Raw genomic sequence first — 27,272 nt, 5'->3', positions numbered from 1 at the left:
TCATCCGCTGCACCACATTCCTTGGTGGTAACTAAGTTATATATATATACATTGGAGCCCGACTATATTCGGATTCGCGCCGGATTGGGCCCCATTCGGAGGTGATGCTCCCTACCAAGGATTTTTCCATACTCGGAACTCAAACTCGAGACCGAGCGACCATATCCGCTGCACCACATTACCTCTGTGGTGGTAACTAAGTTCTATATATTATTTGCAAGTTAGGAAGCAAAAACACATTAATTTCCAACCATGGCCTCAATTTGGCAAGTTCTTTCACTAGTTGTAATAGTCCTATACATTCTTCAACAATTACACAACAAATTCATGAAAAAGAAAAAGAAACTTCCTCCAGGTCCAAAAGGGTTTCCAATTATTGGAAATCTATTTATGATTGGCAAAAACCTACATCAAGATCTTTATCAAATAGCCAAAAAACATGGTCCTATAATGAGTATGAGATTTGGTCTAGTTCCTATCATTGTTGCTTCATCTCCTCATGCTGCTGAACTATTCTTGAAAAAACATGATCTTGTTTTTGCTAGTAGACCATATAATACAGCTGCTCAATATATTGGATATAATCAAAGAAATCTTACTTTTGGTAAATATGGTCCTTATTGGCGAAATATGCGAAAATTATGTACGTTAGAATTGCTTAGTAGTCTCAAGATCAATTCATTTCAGGCCATGAGAAAACAAGAAATTGGAAATTTTGTGACTTTTCTCAATAGAGCAGCTTCTAATGGTATTGAGGTTGATATTAGTGCTAAACTTGCTTCATTAAGTGCAAATATGGCTTGTTTAATGGTATTTGGGAAGAAATATATGGATGAAGAATTTGATGAAAGGGGTTTTAAAGATGTAATTCAAGAGACATTAGTTATAACTGCAACACCAAATATTGGTGAGTTTTTTCCTTTTCTTGATAGGTTTGATTTGCAGGGATTTGTTCCACGTATGAAAAAATTGGCAAAGATTTTTGATGATTTTTTCGAGAAAATTATTGATGAACATGTTCAAGATTCCAAGAGGGAGAATAAGCAAGCCAAGGATATTGTTGATACTATGATGGCTATTATGCAATCTGGAGAAGCTGAATTCGAGTTCGATCGTCGCCATATCAAAGCTGTTTTGCTGGTAATGTTAATGGCACACTCATTCATTTAATCTAGTTTTAGTCATTTTGTTTTTCGTGGTAAGGGGAGAATTCAGAATTTAAATTTAGATGGTTCAATCTTTAGATTCATATCATTGATTCAACAAATACTTACTTCACATCCCGCCTTGGTTCTTTGGGAGGTACTTTCGTTCTACTTTACTATAGCAGTTTTAGATCTGCCGGTTGCTCTCTTGCAAGTGCTCACTCCCTCTCCTCGCCCCTCCCCCCCCCCCCCCAAAAAAAAAAAAAAAAACTCTGTCTTCTTTCTACTATAGTGAAAGATCTTTGACTTCACCATAGCAGGAACCTCGCTAACCTTAGAGGCTAGTTAGTCTAACCACAGGGGTCCCCTCATGCTTTTCCACCCATCGTAAACTCTTACTACCTTTAATATTATCAAGAATATTTAGAACTTATAGCTCTCAATCAAACCTTTGATCTCATGCCAAATTTTACTATTGGGATTTCCTATACAGGCTTGGCCCTCTTAATATGCTTTCTCAAACAAGAAGCCTTTTGTGACTTTTTGGACTTCCGACCTGTCTTGTAGTCATAGTCTTTTAGCTTACGCATTCGTCGACTACACGCATGTAACCGCCAGAATGCCGCCTTGAAAGTGGTTCGGCCATATATATATATATATATATATATATATATTATGTAAAAGACTAACTGATAATACGAGGGATAAGGTATAATTAATCCCGAGATTAAAATTGAGATGAGTTTATCCCACGTTTGGTTGGAATAAAATCGCGGTAACTAATCTCAGGATTGTAGTATTATTTTTATCCCAATGGAAAGGTGGGATAATAATCCCGGGATAATTAATCTTGGAATAATTAATCCTGAGATAACTTATTTTCCAACCAAACGACCTCTTACTATGACTTTAATTAGCAACTGAAAAAAAAAAACTCTCTATGCAGGACATGTTAATAGCTTCAATGGACACTGCATCAACAGCAATTGATTGGACTTTCACTGAACTTCTAAGGCATCCTAATGTAATGAAGAAATTACAAAATGAGTTGGAACAAGTAGTTGGCACAAACAGAATGGTGGAAGAATCAGATTTGGAAAAATTAGATTACTTAGATATGGTTGTAAAAGAAGGTTTTAGGCTTCACCCTGTTGCACCACTATTACTTCCTCGTGAATCCATTGAAGATTGTATTGTTGATGGTTTTGATATACCTAAAGGTTCAAGAATTTTAGTAAATACTTGGGCAATTGGAAGAGATCCAGAAGCCTGGCCCGAACCCGAGAAGTTCAAGCCAGAAAGGTTTGTTGGTAGCAACATCGATCTTAGGGGACGTGATTTTCAACTTTTACCATTTGGCTCAGGGAGAAGGAGTTGCCCCGGATTACAATTAGGGCTCACCATTGTTCGCTTGGTGTTAGCGCAATTGGTTCATTGCTTTGATTGGGAACTACCAAATGGTATGGCGCCAGAAGATTTAGATATGACTGAGAAATTTGGTTTAGTTACAGCTAGAGCTCAACATTTAGTTGCTATTCCTACTTATCAATTGCATGTGTAGTTGATGTGAATCTTCCTAGAAGCTTAATTAAGTAAAAATGAAGATCTTTGTCCTCTATATTTTTCATTGTATGACAAAATTTGGTAACATTTACTACATATGGAGCTACCACTAGCAAGTCCGGTCAATTGAACACTTTTCGCTGGATAATAATACTATGTATATATGACTAGGAGCGGATCCATCCTTTAGGGTACGGGTGGTATGACACCCGCTAGGTTGGTAAAATTATTATATATTTATGTAGAAATTTTTTAAACTAGGTTAAATATTTGATCTTGTCACCCCTAATCGCAAACTAGACAAATGTGACATGTATTGTAGGCCTGCTTTTCTCGTGTGTAAAATTCAAGTTCCAATTTATTTTGAACCTTGTCTGACTTTTCTTTTTTGTTGTGCTTTCTATTTCCTTTGTCCCAATCATTTTTCTTTTTGACTACCTTCCAATTTCCTATTTGTCGTTTATTAATTTTTATATTTTTTATCTATTCTATTATTTTATCTGTGATCTATAGCACGAACACTAAAAAAAGAACCTCCAAAATTTAAAAATTCCATAAAATAAGTGTTTCTTATAATCGCAAATCTTTTAGTTTTTTTTTCTTTCAAAATCAGAAAACTCGGTTCTTGGTAGGAATTTTGGATTGAGATCAAATTTACCCCGATTCCCGGTAGATCAAACAAAGCGAAGACATGACTACATGGGATCAGAATCAAAGTCGAAACGTCTCGTACCAACATCCGAACGGCGCGGTCGCCACCGGACTTGATAAGACAATACTTCATCCCGAAACAAGCTCCGAGACTTTGGAAAGCACAACAGCAGTTACACACGACTAACAAAGGCCCGTAATATCCGCATCCTATCAGATATCACGGTACAGATCTCGCTCGACATCGGCAACAAATCTGTAATTGACTAGCAAAGAGGATTTTTACCTTTTTTTGAATTGTACTAGGGATGAAACTCTCCTACTATATAAAGGAAAAGCATTTTTCATTTAATACACATTATAACACCCATATCAAAGCAATACAATTTCATTTTTACTGCTCTCTAGATGTAGCAAAGTTGTTTTTTTGCTGTTCATTGTTCATTCTCTATTGGCTCCGAACCGAGGGCCCGGTTGATGGCAAAACTAATGCCCAATCCAAGTTCAAGCGGGCCATAGCATTACAACTGATTTAATTATTTGTTTTATCTTTTATTCATTTATCTAACATCCTTAATTATTTGTATTGAATCAATACATGATTCTTAAAATCGAGTATAAATTTAATTGTTATCCGTATTAAGGGCAAACAATAATATTCTTGAACATCGTAACCGTTTTTTTTTGACTTAGCTATTGGCGTAGGAACGCAACTAGAGTAGATGCGGTGCATTGTGAGTTTGAATGATTTCAATCCATAAATTCGGAAACGAAACTAAGTTTGTTTTCTATTGATCAAAACAAAGTCATTTTCGAACAAATAAGATAAGAATACAAAACAATATATGGAGCCTAAAAATAGAAAAAGGAACGAACTCTCTTCACAAATTTTGTCTTGTTATACATAATAGTAAAGATATTAATATAATATATTAAGCCTCATTCCATCAAAGATACAGAGTACAATCAAACTTCTCTATAACAATCTCGTTTGTTCCGAATATTTTTAAATATTATAGCAAGTGTTGTTATATAGAACATATATTCAGGGGCGGATCCACCCCTTCAAGAAGGGGTGGCATGACACCCGATAAGATGATAAAATTTTTATATACCGATGTTGAGATTTTCTTAAATTAGGTTAATTATCTGGTCTTGCCACCCGCAACCGTAAACTAGACAAAGGTGTCATGGCTGGTAGACCTTTTTGAAAGTTTTTCTTGTGTGTAAAATTCAAGTTGAATTTATCTTGAATCTTGTCTGACTTTCTCTTTTCTTTGTGCTTTTATTTCTTTTTGTCCTAGTCATTTCCCTTTTCGTCTACCACCGAATTTTCTATTTGTCGTTTTATTATTATTTTTTTTATATTGTTCTTTTCTCTATTCTATTATTTTGCATGTGACCTCTAGCAAGAACACTCAAAAAAGAGACTAAAACTTTAAAATTATATAAAATAAGCGATCCTCTTAATTAAATTTATGAGTTTTCTTCTTTCAAATCTGAAAAACTTGGGTCTTAATGAGAATTCTGGATTGAGATCAATTTTTTTTCCATCTTTTTTGTTATATCATAAAAGTTTGTGTTATGCGATGGTTGTTAGATATAATATAAATCACTTTATTATAATTTCATAAGCATTACTTAAAAAAATATGTGATTTATGATAAATTGTAGTTTATCTAATTTATGCTTATGGGGTATAATTTATCTATGAAAAATATCATTTTAAATTTTCTTATTCTGATTAAAAACTTGGGTCTTAATGAGAATTCTGGATTGAGATCATTTTTTTTCCATCTTGTTTGTTATATCATAAAAGTTTGTGTTATGCGATGATTGTTAGATATAATTTAAATCACATTATTATAATTTCGTAAGCATTACTTTAAAAAAAAATGTGATTTATGATAAATTATAGTTTATCTAATTTATGCTTATGGGGTATAATTTATTTATGAAAAATATTTTTTAAAATTTTCTTATTCTGATTGATGTAATTCTCTTTCAGATGTTATCTTACTTGTGTAAATTAATTTTTAATATACATAAAAGATGTAATTTTCCAGTGAAAATATTAATTTTACTTATGTTGTTATAATAAAGGCGTGATCCTATTTTAAAATTCTAATCACGTTTTTTTTATATTTGAGATGTAATTTTTAAATTTTGAAATAAAAAAATACCTATTAGGTTGACCCAAATCAACTCAAAAAAATCGATTAAGCGTTTCTAACAAATTTCGTATTAGTCATTACAAAGTATACATTAAAGGAATTATGGCACCCGCCAATTTCAAATCCTAAATCCGTCTCTGCATATATTATAACATAACATGAACATTGATTCCGAAAAACTTAACTTTTATAGTGAAGTATTTTTATATAGATATATTGTTATTGAGAGATCTGACTGTAGCTCTTTCCAAACCATACGTGCTGGATTCTTTGAATTTGAAGGGATCTCTTACGTAACGCTATCAATTTTGACAAAGTTCAAATATACGAAGTTACGGTCCCTTTTTGGCTATGCTAATTATTTTAAACATTTTCTTTAATTACTAGAAGACATCTTAAAAAGGCAATAAAATTAATTGTTAGCTAGTTATGGTCCTACTTACAAAGTTAGGCAATATTAGTTCGGTCAGAGAATGTTTAATTTATGGCTATACTTGCAATATTTACGTTGTTAGTTGTAATTCTTTTCTTAATATTTTCAGTTAAAGAAATGATTTTATTACATTTTCTGAAAATGTTCGAAAATGTATTCTACTTTCTCTGAGTAGAAAATCTCTTGATACGGATGTCATGTCTTATATATATATATATAAAGAGAGAATATGTAAAAATAGTTCAAATTGAAAGTAATGTATTTAGTTAAACCCGCAGAAGCCGCTTTTGATCTATGTTTACTTGAGGCTAATGGTGTTATGTAATTAATCAGAAAATTTGTGGTGACTTACCTCCTCTCAATCTAGCATAGTATTGACTTACCATGTCTAATTTCTTCGTCATTAGCTAAAAAAATAAAGAGTTCAAACTATATTTAAAGGTGTTTTCTTAGTGTATAGTATCCGCTTTGCGGCTCGACTAATCCAACTTGGTCCCGAGAAGTATGGAGTAGTACTAAATGATTCACTACAACATTTTGGGGGTAAAAAACTGGTTTCTTTTGGGTGTAAATAAACCATTTAAATATATACTTCTGAGAAGTTAACATAAGCTAATGATGAACATACGAGACCAGACGAGCTCGAAGGTAATTGTCAACAGGCGTATTGGCTCTTAAAAAAAGTATTTTTGACTGTGAGCACCTAATTTTTTATCATATTTGAATTTTCATACTTATAAATATTTTAAAGTTTAATTTATATATTTAATCTTTATTTCACCTTTATAGGTTTTACCTAAGAAAATTAAAAATCACAAAAAAGAATTATATTTTTCTAAGTAGCTGCTTTTTTCTTGCAAAGGAACGAAAGGTTTGAAAAAAAAAATATTGTTTCCATTTAGTTTAGTCGATTTCTATGTTAGAAATTTCAACCAAATAAATATTGAACAGTTACTATATCTATTTTATTATTTTTAATTTAGTAATAGTAGTAGCATTTTATTTTATTTATTGATTTTTTAATTCCAAATCCTACACTCTCTCACGTGGTTTTCTACCCTATTTTGTCTCTTATTCTTTAAAATTTTCAAAATAAAATAAAATAATCTCTTCAATTCATCTATACCATTTTATAGAAGAGAATCTTTTCCGTAACAAATTATGGGATATGTTTTTCAATTTAGTGGGACCATTTGGACTTTAACAACTTTTGGATTTACTCCATCCCCATAACGTTTTTGACTAAAAGACACCATATTATTGTAATTCTTTGAATGGACACAAAAAGACCATGCACAACACACTCTTTTTGACTCACAAAAGATAACGCACAGCACACACTTTTTTGACTCTGGCCTTTCCTTCACCTTCTTCACTCTAGAAGAGCAGCCATAAACGAGCACATATAGAAAAGACATCCTCCCCACGTCGATCTTCTTCTAAAAAAAACACAAGAGCCACATTAGACCTTCTTCTACAAACAAAGAAGCAGCCCGAAATTACAATAAAAGTTGTCCCAAAAATAAAGCAAAATAGTTGCAAAACCTGTCTTCATTAATGCCAAACTTTCAACTCCAAAACTAAAAAAAGAGCATTGATTCTCCCTCCAACAACCAGCTCGCAAACATCACAAAACCAGCAGGAAAAAGTCACTCTTGGTCGCTAAAAATTGAGTGAAAATAGTTCGGGAAAAGTCTCCGACGAGATCTTGGTTCGAGGTTCCGGCGTGTGGTCAGTTAGGAGTTGACGATAAAGGTCTCATTTTTGTTTCTGGATCTCTTCACTTTGAACGAGATTATGTACCAGTTAGAGATCTTTTCTTATCAATATATTTCAAAACAGTTGCATATTCCAGGTTCATTTTCATGCTCTTATCAGTATTTCAACTAAAGTTTCATGTTTTGAATTATCGTTGTGATTATGTGGTGTGTTATTTAACTGTTGAATCAATATGAATGTTTGAATTGGTTTATTGCTCTTTGTTTCATCAATGACAAATTCTATCGTGTTTTGAATCAATCTTTTACTAAGTGCATATGTTGTTTAATAGTTATTCGTGTCATGTGGGGTCCTTATGGCTTTATGTTAGGTGTGAGTATTAATCATGAATTGGAAAAGTCAGACAAGCTACACTTAATTTGGTAGAGATCACGTTGGAGTTTAGCATGAATTTTTATTTCATTCCATTAATTTTCTTCGTCAAGAATTAAATCTAGATAAAAAAAAATAGAATTTATTTGCTAGTCGCATCATCTTACTATACCCGGCATAATTGACATCTCCAGTAATCTTTAATAATCAATCTTACCTTTTTCATAATTCTACCATGTAACCTTAGAGCCTCATAATAATTCCAAACTTAGCAAATAATTAAACTACTTTGAATATTGTGGTATACTTTAAATGCTGCCAATAATAAATTATCGTGACTATGAATACAGTTCTTGTGGCATAACTATGGTACATATTTCCAAATTCGAGTGCACTATTGTGTAACTTGACCTTAACTGCAAAGTCATAATAAAATTATAACGTTATTTACAATGTAATTTTATCTTTCAATAATAATCAAGCGATGAAAGTGGGCACAGGTAAAAATATGAGAACCAAATAAAACACAATTTATTCAAAATAATATTAGCCAAATATAGTCAATAAAGTGACCGTGCTAGAACCACGAGACTCGGGGAATGCCTTACACCTTCTCCCCGGTCAACAGAATTTCTTACATGGACTTTGTTTTCGCAGACCAATAATAATAGAGTCAAATTTTCTTTTGAATAGGGATTTCAAATAAAAGGTGACTTGGAACACCCAAAAATCAAATTCCAAGTGGCGACTCTGTAAATAAAACAATTCCTACTCAAATTTGTCACTTTAATTGAAAAAACTCTTTAACCTACAATCCATAACATTATATATCTTTTGGAGGGGTAAAAAGGGGTGTGACAGCTCTGGCGACTCTGCTGGGGACTAACCAGAATTCGAGCTTGTACATGTTGACTTTTATTTGGCTTTATTAATTTTGTATATATTGTGATTTATTCGTGCCTAATGTGCTACCTATTCACTTTTTACTGCTTCGATATTGAACTGTACATATAAACTGTCTTCTCACGCACTCCTCTGAGTCTTATTGAAATTAAAAATTGGGCATTTGCTTGACATAACCCGCTTTCTTTGAGATAGCCGAGGTGCTTGTCACCCGGTGAAGGATTTTAGTCACACATGTTTTAGGCGGGGAGCACCACCAGTTAAGCCGGAAAGCAATGCTACCGGTACACTAACCCTCATCGGCTCGAGTTGTCCGCTCGAGTAAGCCAGTCTAGATACCTTCTCCACCAGGATTTAAACCTAGAAGAACAAATCTCATGTTGGATGTCTCTAGTAGGTTTGCCTTATGTGCATCACGTGCATTTGATTAGCGAAACTCGGCACAGGGGCCGAGTCCGTATAAGACAGGTATCCTCTTTGAGGCCATCATGTTCACTTATGTGCTACTTGATACATCATTTGGAAGGCTTACTTGCATTGTTGACCGGTTTTAAAAATTAGTGTGATTAAAAAAAAAAAGAGAAAAAAAAGGGAGTCATTCTTTTAGTTTAGCGCAAATAAACCCTTTTAAAAGAAATATTTTGTAGTAGTCTGGTGTGAGGTGTAAGGTTTATTTTTCATAAAAATCAAAAGGGAAAAGTACATAGTTTTGATCGAACTATGCGGGTCTAATTCTCACCGGATGTGAGATACGTAGGCAAACCTCATCGGTTCCGACCCCAATTTTCCAAAAAAGAAGAAGAAAAAGAAAAATCCAAATATATTCTTCTTTTCCTTAATCCCTTCTTAGAAATCTTTCCTTAGAAAATGAAAAAAAATTCAAAAAATAATTTCTTTCAAAAATAAATTAAAAAAGTAAAAAAAAAAAACTTCTTTCAAAAATTCCAGAAAAAAGGATTGAATTCCAAAATATTTTTTTTTCTTTCACAATTGAAAGGAAAAATTTCAAAATTCAAATATATTTTATTTCTTCTTTAGAAGTCTTTCTTTCAAAAAATCAAAAAAAATCAAAAATAAAACTTTTAAAAAAAAGAAAAATATCTTTTTTTAGAAATCTTTCTTTCAATAATTTCAACAACGAAATAAAATAAAAAAAGTCGAAATTCAAAAAAAAATTATATTTTTATTTCTTCTTTAGAAGTCTTTCTTTCAATCATTCAGAAAAAATTATTTAAAAAAAAAGTCCAAAAATTCTTTATTTGAAGTTTTTCTTTCTACCAAAAAAAAATCAAAAAATATTTTTCTTGTTAGGAGCTTTTGTGGAGTTATTTGTATATGAGTAAAAAAAAATTAAAGTTAGTTTGTGTACTTTATTCCTGATTTGTTCCTGAACTACGTAATGATATGATTCATGCGGCGTCATGATACGTAGGCAATCCATATCGGATTCGATCATATCCATAAAAACATTGAGTGAAAAAATAAACAAAAAGAAGAAAAAAAAGAAAGAATAAAAATATTGGGAAAAAAAAAAGAAAAAAAATATTGAAAAAAAAAGTGACAGAAACAGGAGAGAAGAGGGAGTCATGATAGCTTCTAGCTCGAGGGGGCGCCACAAGTCATTCAACCAATCATACATGCTTCCTAAGGTCCTACAACAACATTATCCCCATCTAGATGTTGCTTATGTCGTGGCACTGCCTCCCTATGCGGTGATGAATGCGCAATCTTACCCGCGGCCACAATATTATACAGAAAACCAAGCTCTACCCCCCAGAAATGTCCATCCTTACCAAGCTCCATATAATCATCAACCAAATGACCCCCAATACAATCCTCGCCCAAGAGAGCCTTTCAGAAAGAATCAGTTCACCCCTATTGGTGAATCGTATTCAAGCTTGTTCCAAAAACTAATCAGGCTAGATCTATTGCAGTCAGTGGCCCCGAACCGGCCAAACCCCGAGTCTCCCTCGCACCGAGCTGATGTTAGATGTGAATACCACTTTGGAGCAGTGGGACACAGTACATAGGATCGTTGGTCCCTCAAAAGGGCAGTTGAAGATTTGATTGAAGCTGAAAGAATTGTTTTTCAGGATGAAGAAGCTCTTGATGTGATGAACAATCTGTTGCCTGCGCACAACATCGGGCCAATAGTCGGAATAATTTGTGAAGATGAGGAATTTGATCTGGCACTGAAGGCCGTTACAGCCATTGTCGAGACAGAAGAAAAGCCAAAAAACGATCGCCAAGCTTGAAAGTTCTCCATCAGACGGGAGTCTCGGTAGCCAATCTTGCTATCCTTTCTGCTTTCGAATTATTTCAGGGTGTAATCCGGATGTTTTACTTTATTATCTTACTTTCTGACGTAAACCCTTCTATCTTTAAAATTTAAAAAAATCAAATAAAATTAATATTTCATGGTCTAGGAATGTCTCTTTTTTTAATTTTGTCACTTTTTTTTCTTCTCTTTTGAGTTCTATTAATGCAGATTTTAATGACATGACATGCTTGCGGACTTCATGCCCAGATCCTAAAATGCTGTCAGACCCCGAAATAATGAATCACGAAGCAGAATGTATTGAAGATAAGGCTTGTAATGAAATATACAGAGAATTAGAATAGTAAGCCTAAACAAAGTCCAAATGAAACCGCCCTTACGTGATTGGTTTATAGCATTGAAGCCATGATACCAGCAGGAGTTGAAATTTCCTCTTTTTGGATATTTGTTGAAATCGAGATCAAGGATTAAGATTGTGTCCAAATCCGGTTAAAATGGTTGATTTGAATGGCTGAAAAAATGGTTAGCTGCGATCTGCCACAAGCAGCTGTACCAACAAAAAATGGCTCATGCCTATAACAAGAAAGTGTGTTTCAGAAAATTTGAAGTAGGGCAACTCTTGCTGAGATGTATCCTCCCGCATTATGAAGAAGCTGAAGAAATGTTTGCTCTAAAATTGGAAAAGTTCCATATATTATAACAAGAGTCTTGCCAAAATGAGCATTGTATTTAGGATACATCGAAGAAAATGTCCTCGATACAACTATCAATGCGGATACAATCAAAAGGTATTATGCTTAACTCCCTATGCAACATTAATATTTTCTGATTGGGATGACGAAGGCTTTCATTCTCGCTACCCAAATACCATTAATCCTTTTTGCCAACCCTTTGAGCCGGTTACCTTTCTTTGATTACCCTCTTTGGAACCTAAAAGTGTTATTGAAAAATGAAATGAAAAAAAGAAAGAAAGAAAAAAAATACAAAAAAAAGAGGAAGAAAAGACAAAGAAAATGAAATGAAAAAAAGAGAGAAAAAAAGGAAAGGAAAAAAGAAAACAAAAACAAAAGAAAAAAAAAACAAAGTTCCCTGAACTATGTTCGACTTGATTCCGAAAGGATACGTAGGTAAATTTCCCCAAAAGTGAAACTGGAGCAGATGTTGTAATGGTCTGGCGATGATCTCGCCTGAATGGTTCCAAAGTTGTAATTCAATCCAAATTATTTTTACCCAAATCCTTTCAAGTCTTTCCGATCAATCGGTGAGAATGTTCAAGGATCAAAGAATACGGCTACTTGGATCCGATGCAATAAAAATGAGAGAAATAAAATGAGTGAGTCTTATTGGTGAAAACTCATACTGGCACCATGAGGCGATGGTAAGCAGAGAAATGAAAATGAGAGAGTCTTGTTAGTGAAAACTCATAAAGAGTAAGGCGAGAAGAGAAATGAGAGAGGTCAGCTCGTGAAAACCCGCAAAGGGCGCCCCTGATCGAAAAGAGGATCCTCACATCCATCGGCACCGATAGAGTCCTGGCAAGGTTTCTCAATTTTGAGGCAAAAATTGTGATGAATTTCTAAGAGTCGGACGGTTTACACATACCAGGCATCCAGTCCAAAAGGCATGTCATGTTCATTGAAGTTCGCATGTACTCCAGATAAGTCCTTATTTCCTTTCCCCGAAAGGGACACTTCTTGTTTTAAACTCATTCTTCATTCCATTGTTTGTTTTCTTTGAATCCCTTTCGGTCTAACATTGTTCCGAAACTAAGACAAAGAAAGGATGGCAAGACTGATTTATAGGGTTCTCATTTGGTGCGAGCTAATGTGCAGAAAGGCACCCAGCCTCTTCACGAGCATCAAGTCGACCCCGACTAGCCATGGCGGCCGATGCTTCGAAACCAAAACTCTTGGAAAGAGAATATCAAATGGAGCGCCTATAAAGGCAAATGAAGTTGAAAAGGTTGAGTCCCACGTGGCTAACCGTCTCGGCTAAGAGTTGAAAAGGCCAAGGTACCCCAAATGCTCTGAATTTAAAGTTGGGAGAAAAGAAGCCAGAAAAGAAAGGCCTACGAAGGCGAAATAAAGTTGGAAAAGGTTAAGTCCCACGCGACTAGCCATTGCAGCAAAGTTTGAGGAGCCAAAAGTTCCCCAATGCTCCGAAGAAAAGAAAAGAAAAAAAATGATGAAAAAAAAATATAAAAAAGAAAAAAAAAAGAGAAATCAGAAGGTAAAGACCTACGAAGGCAAGATAAAGTCGAAAAGGTTGAGTTCCACCAACCAATCATCATGACAAAGTCTGGAAAAGCCAGAGTTTCTCCAGAGTCAGAAATGCAGTCGGTATTCAGGAAGCAACCAGTTGCAGTTGAAAGGGCCGAGATTGAGTGATTGAAACAATCAAGGCCACAAAACCAACCACCGTTTCAAACTAACAATTGTTCTTTATTTGAAAACTTGAAACAGGTGCAATCCAAAGCAGCCTTGCAAAAAGCAGGTACAACCAAAAAGAAATGCGCAAGTGCCAAAAACAGCTTTGCAACAACAATCCATAAAAAGAGAAGTCCCCTCCAAATTTTTCCCGCATTTACTCATTCCATGAAAATAAAAAAAAGGGAAGAGAAAACAAGACAAGATTGAAAAAACTAAAAGAGATAAGAAGAAAAATTCAAAAAAAAAAAAAGTAGCTTAGATCCCCAATCTCAATTTTTATGATTTGCCCATATAGGGTCTCATCTCCCTAGTTGAGATTATTTTAGATATAGGGTCTCCACTCCCTAGTCGCCTTTTACCAACATAGGGTCTTCACTCCCTAGTTGAGATTATTTTAGACATAGTATCTCCATTCCCTAGTCGCCTTTTGCCAACATAGGGTCTCCACTCCCTAGTTGAGATTATTTTAGACATAGAGTCTCCACTCCCTAGTCACCTTTTGCCAACATAGAGCTCCAATCCCTAGTTGAGATTTTTAGACATAGGGCCTTCATTCCCTAGTCGCCTTTTGCCAACATAGGGCTCCACTCCCTAGTTGAAATTTTAGACATAGGGCCTTCATTCCCTAGTCGTGTTTTGCCAACATAGGGCTCCAATCCCTAGTTGAGATTTTTAGACATAGGGCCTCCATTCTCTAGTCGCCTTTTGCCAACATAGGGCTCAAATCCCTAGTTGAGATTTTTAGACATAGGGCCTCCATTCCCTAGTTTCCTTTTGCCAACATAGGGCTCCAATCCCTAGTTGAGATTTTAGACATAGGGCCTCCATTCCCTAGTCACCTTTTGCCAACATAGGGCTCCAATCCCTAGTTGAGATTTTTAGACATAGGGTCTCCATCCCCTAGTCGCTTTTTGCCAACATAGGGCTTCAATCCCTAGTTGAGATTTTAGACATTGGGCCTCCATTCCCTAGTCGCATTTTGCCAACATAGGGCTCCAATCTCTAATTGAGATTTTTAGACATAGGGTCTCCATCCACTAGTCGCCTTTCTCCAACATAGGGTGTTCACTCCCTAGTTGAGGTTATTTATAGATATAGGGCTCCACTCCCTAATATCTTTCTCCCAAAGATACACAATTCTTATTTTATCGCTTTCAAATAAAGAAATAGTTTAGATTTTAGAAACAAATAACTCACGAAATTTTTCTAGTGAAAACTAGAGCAGAAAAATTTTGTTCGTTTGTTTGTTTTAGTGTCTGAGCAGGTTTTACATCGAGGCACAGGGTTTGAGACGACCAAAAGAATGAGTCTCAATCCAGAATAAAGAAAAGAACAAAAAGAAGTGAATTTAAAGTGCAGAAGCTGAGAAAAGATGCAAACTGCTTAAGATATGGTTGAAGTCACAAGCTTTGCATGTCCCGCCTTAATCCGAGAAGTTGAAAAAGGAAAGAACCAATACCTGCAGCTAACAAGCATTAAGATTCAGATCAGGGTCCGCATGAAGAACCAACCAAGACACAAGATCAAGTTTCTGAAGACATAGATAGGATTTTGTAGTTTCCTTTTCTTTAATGTAACCTTTTTATATCTTTGATGTAATAAACAAGATTGCAGACGGGAGCTTCGACGGAACCTCACTCGACTCCTCAACTCATCATTCCACCATTCTCCTTGAACTACATGCGACCTGATTTTCCTATAACCCGGGATATGTAGGCTGCCCAAAACCAGGACTCGGTTGCACTCTTTTCACTTTTATTTCTTCCCTTTTAAATAATGATATAGTCAAAAATTAGTGACATAGCTCACATTTTCTTTGTCTGAAAACTCTTCATGTTTCCAAACAAAGAGGGGCATGCTGTGAGCACCTAATTTTTGACCATATTTAAATTTTCATACTTATAAATATTTTAAAGTCTAATTTATATATTTAATCTTTATTTCACCTTTATAGGTTTTACCTAAGAAAATTAAAAATCACAAAAAAAGAGTTATATTTTTCTAAGTAGCCACTTTATTCTTGCAAAGGAACGAAAAATTTGCAAAAAAAAATATTGTTTCCATTTAGTTTAGTCGATTTCTACGTTAGAAATTTCAACCAAATAAATATTGAACAGTTACTATATCTATTTTATTATTTTTAATTTAGTAATAGTAGTAGTATTTATTTTATTTATTTATTATATAATTCCAAATCCTACACTCTCTCACGTGGTCTACTACTCTATTTTGTCTCTTATTCTTTAAAATTTCCAAAAAATAAAATAAAATAGTCTCTTCAATTCATTTATACCATTTTATAGAAGAGAATCTTTTCCAGAACAAATTATGGGATATGTTTTTCAATTTAGTGGGACCATTTGGACTTTAACAACTTTTGGATTTACTCCCTCCCATCACGTTTTTGACTAAAAGGCACCATATTATTGTGATTTTTTGAATGGGCACAAAAAGACCATGCACGTCACACACTTTTTGACTCACAAAAGATAACGCACAGCACACACTTTTTTGACTCTGGCCTCTCCTTCACATTCAAAAGAAAAAAGGGCTTAAACCTCACCTTCTTCATTCAGCCATAAACGAGCACACGTAGAAAAGACATCCTCCCCACGTCGATCTTCTTCTAAAAAAAATACAAGATCCACTTTAGACCTTCACCTACAAACAAAGAAGCAGCCCGAAATTACAGCAAAAGTTGTCCCAAAAATGCAGCAAAATAGTTGCAAAACCTTCCTCCATTAATGCCAATCTTTCAGCTCCAAAACTAAAAAAAAAGGGCATCGATTCTCCCTCCAAAAACCAGCTCGCAAACATCACAAAACCAACAGAAAAAAGTCACTCTTGGTCGCTAAAAATTGAGTGAAAACAGTTCGGGAAAAGTCTCCGACGAGATCTTGGTTCGAGGTTCCGGCGTGCGGTCAGTTAGGAGTTGACGATAAAGGTCTCATTTTTGTTTCTGGATCTCTTCACTTTGAACGAGGTTATGTACCAATCAGAGATCTTTTCTTATCAATATATTTGAAAACAGTTGCATATTCCAGGTTCGTTTCCATGCTCTTATCAGTATTTCTACTAAAGTTTCATGTTTTGAATTATCGTTGTGATTATGTGGTGTGTTATTTAACTATTGAATCAATATGAATGTTTGAGTTGGTTTATTGCTCTTTGTTTCATCAATGACAAATTCTATCGTGTTTTGAATCAATCTTTTACTAAGTGCATATGTTGTTTAATAGTTATTCTTGTCAAGTGAGGTCCTTATGGCTTTATGTTAGGTGTGAGTATTAATCATGAATTGGAAAAGTCAAATAAGCTACTGCTTAATTTGGTAGAGATCACGTTGGAGTTTAGCATGAATTTTTATTTCATTCCATTAATTTTCTTCGTCAAGAATTAAATCTAGATAAAAAATGAATAAGTAGAATTTATTTGCTAGTCGCATCATCTTACTATACCCGGCATAATTGACATCTCCAGTAATCTTTAATAATCAATCTTACCTTTTTCATAATTCTACCATGTAACCTTAGAGCCTCATAATAATTCCAAACTTAGCAAATAATTAAATTACTTTGAATATTGTGGTATACTTTAAATGCGGCCAATAATAAATTATCGTGACTATGAGTACAGTTCCTGTGGCATAATTATGGTACATATTTCCAAATTCGAGTGCACTCTTATGTAACTTGACCTTAACTGCAAAGTCATAATAAAATTATAACGTTATTTACAATGTAATTTTGTCTTTCAATAATAATCAAGCGATGAAAGTGGGCATAGGTAAAAATATGAGAACCAAATAAAACACAATTTATTCAAAATAATATTAGCCAAATATAGTCAATAAAGCGACCGTGCTAGAACCACGAGACTCGGAGAATGCCTTACACCTTCTCTCCGGTCAACAGAATTTCTTACATGGACTTTGTTTTCGCAGACCAATAATAATATGGTCAAATTTTCTTTTGAATAGGGATTTCAAATAAAAGGTGACTTGGAACACCCAAAAAATTAAATTCCAAGTGACGACTCTGTAAATAAAACAATCCTTACTCGAATTTGTCACTTTAATTGGAAAAGACGCACAATCCATAACATTACATATCTTTTGGAGGGGTAAAAAGGGGTGTGACATTGACCAGTAGGAAGGACGGCAGACAAGTAAAACATCGATTTGTGTCCGTCAATAAAACGTTTTCATCGATAGGAGCTTATAAATCCCTCATCCAACAGTAAAACACACAATAAATCTACCAGATTATCCTCTGTAGATATTGGAAAGCAGAAAATTCGCAAAACATATATATATATACGACCCTTGGTCCCGGCGGGGCTCGAACCCGCGACCTTCGGCTCATAAGACCAACGCTCTAACCAACTGAGCTACGGGACCTTATGGTATGCCAGCTATACTTTTCTTATATAATTGGCAGAATCCATAAACCAGACTTGTTGGACTCCCTTGTACTTTCTTGTACTCATTTTTAAAATTGGATTGCTCCTGATATACAAGGCTGAACAGCTCTGTGAATAACCCTTTCTTATAAGCAAAACCTGTGTAAATTACAGTTGGATTCAGTTCCATTATCTTTATTTAGCCAAAATAGTCCCCTTGTTTTTTCGTGGATTAGCACCTGGACATACTTTAGTAGACATAAAGATATCGTCTTTGTAACAACTACCAAATCACAAGGGAGGCTAGACGTACCATAATACAACATAGTACATACTCGGATGCTAGAGGTACGATGAAATATCATAGTACATACTCGGAGGCTAGAGGTACGATGATGCTACATAGTACATACTCAGAGGTTAGAGGTACGATAATACAACACATACAACATAATACATACTCGGAGGCTAGAGGTACGATGATACAACATAGTACATATTCGGAGGCTAGAGGTACGATGATATAACACATACAACAATGTACATATTAAGTTATTTGTATAATCTACTGTTATTGAAATTTTGCTGAACCCACATAACAGCAAAGGGGCTCCTAACATTGTGCTTTTCACTCTCCCACAATATCGAACCAAACGCCATTTGCTCAGCTATTTTCCTGCTGCTGTTGAATGCATAATGGCTCTCAAATTTGACCACATAGCTTTGTTTCTGTAAAGATTCATTGAAAATCAGCTTCCTTGGCTCTATACTTAAACTCACCTTTTCAGAATTCAGATTCACTATCTTTACTTTGTACACCTCGGGCTTAGATACCGCGACATGTGTCAGTGTCTTCTTAACTACATGAACATAGGAATCAGGCCTGAACATAACAGAAAGTGATGGATAGTTAAGATCAAGTGGAGATCCAGTGAAACCCGAGCAAGGATTTGACTCGTTCGTGAAAAGTTTCATTTGTTTCTCTGTGTAATTCAAGCTGCATAGTAGGTTGATGTAGTCTGATGTATCAGTGTCGTATATTAGGCCCGGATCAATAGCCGATTCAGGGTTCACGTGCCCGGCTCCAATGCTGATCGGAGTTGCTAGCTCCATGTCTTCGTGTTTTATGATAGGGAGTTGTGCATTGTCGAATGCTGTGGATGTAGTCATGAGTGCGGATTTTATAGCAGCCGGGGACCAATCTGGATGAACAGCGCGGACTAATGCAGCTACTCCGGCTATGTGAGGGCACGCCATTGATGTTCCCGAGTTTATATTGAACTTCACTCTCCTTGGATCCATCTTGAGACGTGTTGGGGAAATGTCACCTGCATAGACACACACAATGTGAAGAATCACTAAATAAAGAAAAGCAGTAGACTAGTGCATAAAGTATCCCTTGCTCACGCAGGGTCGGGCGAAGGGCCGCACTTAAGGAGTGTGATGTAGACAGCCTATCCTACCATAAGCATTAGTGGTTGCTTCCACGCAATATGAAAAATCACAACAATTTCAAAAAGTATAAAATTCCTACCTCATAAGTTTAAAAGTGTCGTGGGGTCAATGGTAAAGAATAAAGGTTGAATGCATAAGGTATAAATCCTGGATCCGTCTCTGGTTACCTGGCCATGCAGCAAGAATGTTCAAACCCGGAGCAATGATGTCAGGTTTGAGGACTTCAGGAACAACAACATTAGGCCCTCTTGAAGAAAAGCTAGCAACAATTGGAGCTCTAACTTTTTTCCCAATTACTGTATCCTTTCGACGTACGAACCCTGCTCTTGGATTAGCATTGGATTTGATATAAGAAAGAAGCTCTATACCTTCTTTATAACCCAATGTTGCAGAAGGCAATGTGTAAGCCATTGCTCTAATCCCTTCTCCTTCAGTTGGAAGATTTAATTGAATCAGTCCAAAACCACCTGCTTTCTGAATTAAAATCCCATTTCTAAGAGCTTCGATTTTACTAGTGTTGCAAACTACAATCTTTCGTTCAACTTTAGAACGATCGATTGTCATTATAGAACAATTTTCAATATAAACAAGAGAGTAACTTTTACCACTGATTCTCCCTGGATAAAGAGAAGAACCAACAAAAGTCTTGTTGTTTGATAAGTTGATTTCAACGGGGAAATCGCGATCAAGTGATCCAGCTCCAACTGTTGTAACCCAAGGTGCTGTATTGTGAACTGAAAATGGATAAGGTCCAAGATTTCCAGCTGAAGAAGCAACAAATATGTTCCTTTTAACAGCAGCAAATGTTGCAATTGCCACTGGATTTTCATAAAACGGATCATCATCGTATCCTAAAGAGAGCGAAAGTATGTCTACGCCATCTTTTATAGCACTTTCAATAGCTGCTAAAATATCAGATTCTGCACAAGAACTACTCCCACAAGCTTTGTACATTGCAATCCTAGCTTTACTCGCAATCCCTCGTGCTTTCCCTTTAGCAAAACCAAATACATTGGCACCATTTACCTCTGTACCTGCTGCAGTTGAAGCAGTATGTGTTCCATGTCCATTTTGATCTCGTGCCGATTGATGATGATAGTCATTCGCAACACCCTTAACGAAATTCCTAGCACCAATAAGTTTTCTGTTACAACTACTCGTTGCGTTGAATTCAATTCCATCAACACATTTACCTTTCCACCTTGTTGGAATAGGACCAATACCATTGTCCTTGAAACTCTCACTCTCAGGCCAAATCCCTGTATCAACAAGGCCAATTATAACATCATCTCCAAAGTTAGATTGTGGCCACAGACCATAACCTGTGTTTAGGCCAAGAAAATTCGGCGAACGTGTTGTGTCAAGCTTGATTCTAGACTGATCTTTGAAAATGTGAATGACTTCTGGAAATTTATTTAGTTTTTCAGATTCTTGATCAGTCAATCTTGCTGCAAAACCTTGTAACACTACATCATATGAGTAGAACAATCTTGGAGAAGTAGAATCTGAGTCCATTTCGTTTGCAAGAACTGACTCAACCACTGAATTATACCATTCATCTTGAGTTAAGTAATGAGATGGCTTGGCTTTGGTGTCAACATGGACAACATAAGTTGACAACAGAGGATCAGATGCAATTGGTAAGACTAGTGATGTGAAGATTATGAAGAAATTGAGTGCAGCCATTGTAAGTCAAGTTGTGAACTTCACTAGCTAACTCATTTTTAAAGAAAAGAAAGTGCAAAAATTAGGGAAAGACAAGTAGTCCTCATCCTATTTTTAAAGAGCCAGGAGTTTTTGTTTAGGGGCATTTACATTATCAAATTCCGAAGATTAAGCTCCTACTATATGTAGGGTCCAAGAAAAAGTCGAACCACATTGAGTCTTATCTACGCAGTCTTACCTTTCTTTCTACAAGAGTCTATTTCCGCGGCTTGAACACATGATCTCCAAGTCACACAGAGGCAACTTTTAGTGTTGTGCCAAGGGTGTAAATCTTGCAAGAACGGAAAGAAATAAAAAAATTAAACATCAAATATATTTTGTTCTATAAGGCAATTAGAATTTCTTTAAAACTAGAAGTTTTTTAAATCTCAAAATTATATCCCTATGTGAACTTAATAGCAAATATGATTGAGACAACTACATTTTAATCCTAACTAATTAGAACAACAACAACAACAACATACCCAATAGTATCCCACATTGTGGGGTCTGGGAAGGGTAGTGTGTACGCAGACCTTACCCCTACCTTGTGAAAGTAGAGAGGTTGTTTCCAATAAATCCTCGGCTCAGGAAAACATAAGCATCACATTAATTAAACGAAAGACAAATCCTAACTAGTTAGAAGGAAAAATAATTTCCAGCATGATAAGCTTCATCCATCATCTTATGTTTTCTCTAGTTTGAGATATAGATGAAGTAATGGTTCATACATTCCCAAGACTTCTTCTTTTTCCTGATATAATGCACCTTAAAGTCAGTAATTTTGCTTATTTTCTGATTCCAAAAAGCTTCAAACACTCCAAATAACACTCTTGTCCACATTCATCATTGCAAAAGGCCAACTTTTTGCTATGTAATTTGAAACTTATCCAACTTTTCTTTGTTCTTTTTATCATACCCTTCCAAGAGATTCTTCATTTTCTCTTCCTTTCTGGGCCGTCAGTTTCAGCAGCTGTTAGTCCAAAAAAGAGAGACAGCCAAAACACTGTCCTTGTAATAGATATCTAAACGGCTTTACTTGACATGATATCTTTAGCCTTTACTCCTTCCTTTTTAGTTAATGTCTTTTTCCTTAGCATGATATTGTTTTTTTATGATGGTGGCGTCTAGACTAGCTTTCACACACTCTAATTATTCTATTAGTTCCTGTCATTCTATAGGCAATCTAGAGATTATTCGGTACTTATTTTTGTCATAAAATTTTAAACTAAAAAACTTAACTTCAGGACAATTTAGAACATTTTTGTCCTGAAAAATTAAACTGAAATTCAAGACGCACTGACTAATTTCTAAATAGCAGCCCTTTAGAGTGGCTACCTGGTGTCATTTATAATAAAATATGTACAGAATAACTCTGCACACCAAGAATTAGACCCAAAAAAAAAGATACTCTAACTGTTACTCCCCCATTTCAATTTGTTTGTTCTAGTTTAACTTGACACAAAATTTAATAAAGAGAAAAAAAAATTTGATACTTGTGGTCTTAAATATGTAATAACATTTGTGTGGCTTTAAAGTTTTTAAGACTTGTGATCTTAACCAAGTCATAACATTTGTGTGACCATAAATGCTTCCCATTAAAGAAATATAAGAATGTGTCAATCTTCTCGAAACGGACTAATAAGGAAATAGTGCCTATTATTTTTGAAATTAAGGGAGTATAACAGTGAGTACCCATTTGGTTCAAGGCCTCCTCCCATATCACACAGAAGGCATCATTTTTCGTCAAAGTAACAAATAGAAATAGAATTGTGAACTCAACAAAATAAAATTTAAGGTGATATTAGGTAGGTGATCCAGTATTTTCCATGTTCAGACTGCACCTTCACTGTGCACTTTCGAAGGCTATAACCATAATGAGATCTGTCACAACCATTTTTATTCCAGATTGTCATCACACTAACAGAAATGAAGGGTAAGACTGCGTGCGATAGACCTTTGTAATCCGGTTCTTACCCGGACCCCGCGCATAGCGGGAGCTTAGTGCACCAGACTGCCCTTTATAGTCATCACACTAGCATGATATTTTTGTCAATAGTAGGGCAACTCCTAGTAGCAAATTTTACAGATCAAAAAAGAAAAGAAAATGCCGGCAAAATTTTCAACATAACATTCTTAATCCTCTCCTAAATCTAGAAGATGGCCCTTGTAAGCCATCAATAATTCCTCTGCATTTTCAGTAAATCTCGATATATACTTTTCCAAGAACACATGCCCCGACAAACACATCACATAATAAAAACTTGGCTCTTTCTTCACAAGTTTTCTTGACTTTATCAGCTGAATAACTTGATATCTGGGAATCACTCTATCCTCCATGCTAAACATCAAAAGTGTAGGATGCTGTACTAAAGTTGACTTCTTTAACTCCATTGTTTCCAAGAAAAATTCTAGTCCGAGTCTTATTTTCTCCTCTGAACTTCGGAATAAACTTGGCGCCCTCCTAAACACCTCCATGCACTCATTTATGGAGAAACCAGAACTCTGAAGCAAAAGCAATTTCCTTGAAAAAGACTCATGACTAATACAACCTAACGTATGAAGGCCGTGCACCAACATTCTTGAATCAGTAGAAAATCCGACATCTATAAGTTTAGAGACAAGCTTTTTAAGCTCAGATTCAGGCAAAGCAAAAAGATGAGGTTGCCTCTTCAAGAGTGATGATAGTTGAGACCCAACAATCCCAATGCTCTCCAGATATGAAATATTAGGAATCAGTCTCAAGTGAGGGAATTTGTGTAACAACCCAATCGCACCTTCGCAGAACCCGGAACCAATCACCATTATCAGTACCGTTGATAAGGACTTTATCGAGAACTTCAATGCAAGGCTTTAGTATTTTTTCCACACTACGTGTTAATATAATTGCCTTTGTGGAAAGTAGCCTACCCAGATCAGAACCAGTGATACCCAATTCTTGTAATAGTTGGATCTTTGGCTTGAGTGTCTTTTCAACATCGGCCAGGAGGATTTGCGGGACATTACGAACAGCGGATTGGATTTGTGCATCTGTGAATCCAATGGACTTGAAGAAATCGACAACCGATTCACATAGTTGGATCGCGGTCATGAGTCCTTCTCAATCTGTTCACAGGCAGCGGCCAGAAAGACTTACAGAGAGTTTTAAGAGAAAAACTTTGAAAAAAGCTATTCAAAGTCAAAGATAGGTGGAGGTGGAACAAAGAAGCTACCCATGCTTTCTCCAAGCTTAACTTCCCTGGAAAAAAAAGGTGAATAAATATTACCCCTCAATTAAATTAACGAATAGAATAACCTATTGTGTTGTGTTTGAGACCTACAAATTTGAAAAGATATAAATGTCAAGGGAAACTGATCTATAAATCAATCCAAAATGAAGTAACATTTTGCCATTAAAGTTCACTGATAACACAAAAGTTTACTCCCTCTATCTAAATTTATGTGTCCCTCTTTTCATTTTGGAAAGGCCGAGAATGTTTAACATCATCTCATTTTTATATAACTCTCACACTATCAAGAACTCATATTCCTTAAACTACACAAATTTAAGTTTGATAATATGTTTTCCCCTATTAAACTAACTTTTTAACCATGAATTTAATATTTTTCCATCAAAATTATATGACGGAGGGGTATTTATTATTAAGATAGTATTTTTCACATCTGCTAACATACAAACTTCAAGACTCAAGTGGCCAGTGTGGATAGAATTGATGACGACAGCATGCAATTTCATCTTTGACGACATTCATCTCTTTTCCTCATTCCATTATAAGTATACAGAGACTTTGCAATAATTAAAAGCACATATATAGAACATCATAATTCATGAGCCAATATCACATAGAATACAAATGACAATGCAAATAAATTGTGAAAATAAAAACTCAGAGAAGCACACACTGCAGCTCATAAGCCGTACTACATCACTAAAAATAATTGTAAAAGGGGGCTAGGATTTTTTTTCTCACTAGAATCAGAGAATAGGATTCTCGTTTTGCATAGCATTGGGTTATTACCCTTCCACTTATTTGTTGTCTCTTTCGATGCTGATTATTATTTTTCTGGTCTCTTTTGTTGTTACGGATTTATTCTTTTCTTCTTTTCTGATATTATTGTCTCCTCTGTTGAGCCGAGGGTGTCCCGGAAACAGCCTCCCTACCCCTTGGGTTAGGGGTAAGGTCTGCATACACTCTATCCTCCCCAGACCCCACTAGTGGGATTCTACTGGGTTGTTATTGTTGTTATTGTTTAATCAGAGAATAGGAATCCTAGAGAAGAAAGCGAAACAGACCATAAGTGAACTTACTAATAGATTTCGATGGAGATAGATCTGGCCGAAGAATTGCCCGAAAAATAGATGGACAGAATAGTAGCAGCGCCAAAAGAAGAGAACTCAAAACAATTTGACTGTAATCACACTAGCATGACATTTTTGCAAATAGTATGGCGTCTTTAAACCTTGAGTCAATAACAGGGAAGCTTGAAGCCTAGCAAAATCGGTAACATATATTACTTAAAAAGAAAAAAAAATTCTGGTAAATTCTCAAAGAACATTTTTACTCTTCTCCTAAATCTAGAAGATTGCCCTTGTAGGCTATCAATAATTCCTCTGCGTTTTCTATCCCAATTTATGTGTCCCTCTTGTCGTTTTGGAATGTCCCAAAATGTTTAACATCATCTCATTGTTTATAACTTTCACGCGTTCAAGAATTCAAATTCCTTAGACTGCTTAAATTTTAAATGACGTGATGTTTTCTCTAGTAAACTAAATTTTTAGTTTTAACAATAACTTTAATATCCTTTTCCATCAGAATTAATCTGATAGAGAGAGTACTATTAAATTATAACTATTGCATTGCCTAAACTACTAGTATCAAACTCAGTGCCCATGTGAATAAAATTGATGACAAATGCATGAAATATTAAGTACCTCCAAAACTAAAAAAGCTGAAAACTCACAAAAAAATGTTAATTTTCTCATCTTTGACGGCATTAATATCTTTTTACTCTTCCAATATAAATTTACAGATACTTCACAAAAATTAAAGTCAGCTTAATAGAACATTGAAGTAAGCTGAAGTGAGAGTAGATACTGTGTGTGTGCTTGTGTGAGTAGTACGTGTATCCGAAGGGAGGGTACTAAACGGCTGATGGGGGACTTAGTTATTACTTTTGGGAGATTGCATTTCAACCCTAATATTTTTCTATGTATCAGTTGTATTATCTACATATTTATCTGTTTGTAGTCTCTATTTTGTCACTTCTAGTCCAGCTCCTTAATCACGCTTTTGGAGCTGAAATCTGATATGCATTGAGCTTGAGCTCCATTTTCAGAGTATGAATGAGAATCTCTAGTTTCTTCTTATTTCTTAGTTTTATCTTAGCTCCAGTTTCGCATTTCAGATTCAGTTTTGGTTCGAATTGTATCAAACATCATAACTTTACAAGCCAATGACACATAGAAGACAAATGAGGACGCAAATAAATTATAAAATAGAAAAACTCAAAGAAGCATACAGTGGCAATTCATAATCCGTATTATATAACAAAAAATATTTTGTAAAAGGGGGTTAGGGTTTTTGTATAACTAGAGACAGAGAAGAAGAATTCTAGAGAGAGAAATTTAAAGAGACGATGAGAGAACTTACGACTCGATTTCGCCGGAGATAGACATCGCCGAGGAGCTCGCCGGAAAAAGAGACGTTCGCATCTGTTATACGGTCTATTATTCTTATCCCATCGGCTAGATGGGATTTGGGCTTATTAGTTTGAATGAAAACCTATGGGCCTAATAATACATTTTCCTCGGGACATTTGTATCTATACCCGTTTTTTGTGTCACGTTTTAACTTGTGTTTGCTTTGCAAAAAACAATTGTAAGTATACCCGCTTTTTCGCATAACTTCAGCATACGGGACTGAAGTAGCAAAGGCAATCGCACAAAACTTCAGCATTCTAGTAGTCGGGCCTAAAGTTCAGCTCTATAGCTGAAGTTTTTGTTTGTAAGCTTCAGCTCTAGAGTTGAAGTTTTTATTTTTTAAC

At 35.3% G+C, this 27,272-nt stretch overlaps 2 protein-coding genes, 1 non-coding gene and 1 pseudogene across 3 annotated transcripts; 1 reads left to right on the top strand and 3 right to left on the bottom strand.

Annotated features, from left to right (window-relative positions):
* Positions 1–221: 221 nt before the first annotated feature.
* LOC104247645 (cytochrome P450 71AU50-like) lies at positions 222–2,804 on the top strand. Its single transcript, XM_009803710.2, has 2 exons — positions 222–1,140; positions 2,092–2,804. Exons 1-2 carry the CDS (start codon positions 253–255, stop codon positions 2,704–2,706), a joined length of 1,503 nt encoding a protein of 500 aa, XP_009802012.1. The 5' UTR covers positions 222–252; the 3' UTR covers positions 2,707–2,804.
* Positions 2,805–17,992: 15,188 nt separating this feature from the next.
* TRNAI-UAU (transfer RNA isoleucine (anticodon UAU)) lies at positions 17,993–18,066 on the bottom strand. The gene has a single exon. It is a non-coding gene; the product is annotated as a tRNA-Ile (tRNA).
* A 274-nt stretch (positions 18,067–18,340) lies between these two features.
* On the bottom strand, positions 18,341–21,938 carry LOC104247644 (subtilisin-like protease SBT1.8). Its single transcript, XM_009803709.2, has 3 exons — positions 21,713–21,938; positions 19,691–21,519; positions 18,341–19,396 (listed from the first exon to the last, which is right to left on the bottom strand). Exons 2-3 carry the CDS (start codon positions 21,207–21,209, stop codon positions 18,621–18,623), a joined length of 2,295 nt encoding a protein of 764 aa, XP_009802011.1. The 5' UTR covers positions 21,210–21,519; positions 21,713–21,938; the 3' UTR covers positions 18,341–18,620.
* A 1,146-nt stretch (positions 21,939–23,084) lies between these two features.
* LOC104247643 (transcription termination factor MTERF5, chloroplastic-like) lies at positions 23,085–26,997 on the bottom strand (annotated as a pseudogene).
* Positions 26,998–27,272: the final 275 nt, after the last annotated feature.

This window comes from Nicotiana sylvestris, chromosome 4, assembly GCF_000393655.2.
Source record: "Nicotiana sylvestris chromosome 4, ASM39365v2, whole genome shotgun sequence".
Taxonomy (NCBI): Eukaryota; Viridiplantae; Streptophyta; class Magnoliopsida; order Solanales; family Solanaceae; genus Nicotiana; species Nicotiana sylvestris.
This window is presented reverse-complemented; position numbering and strand designations above follow the sequence as displayed.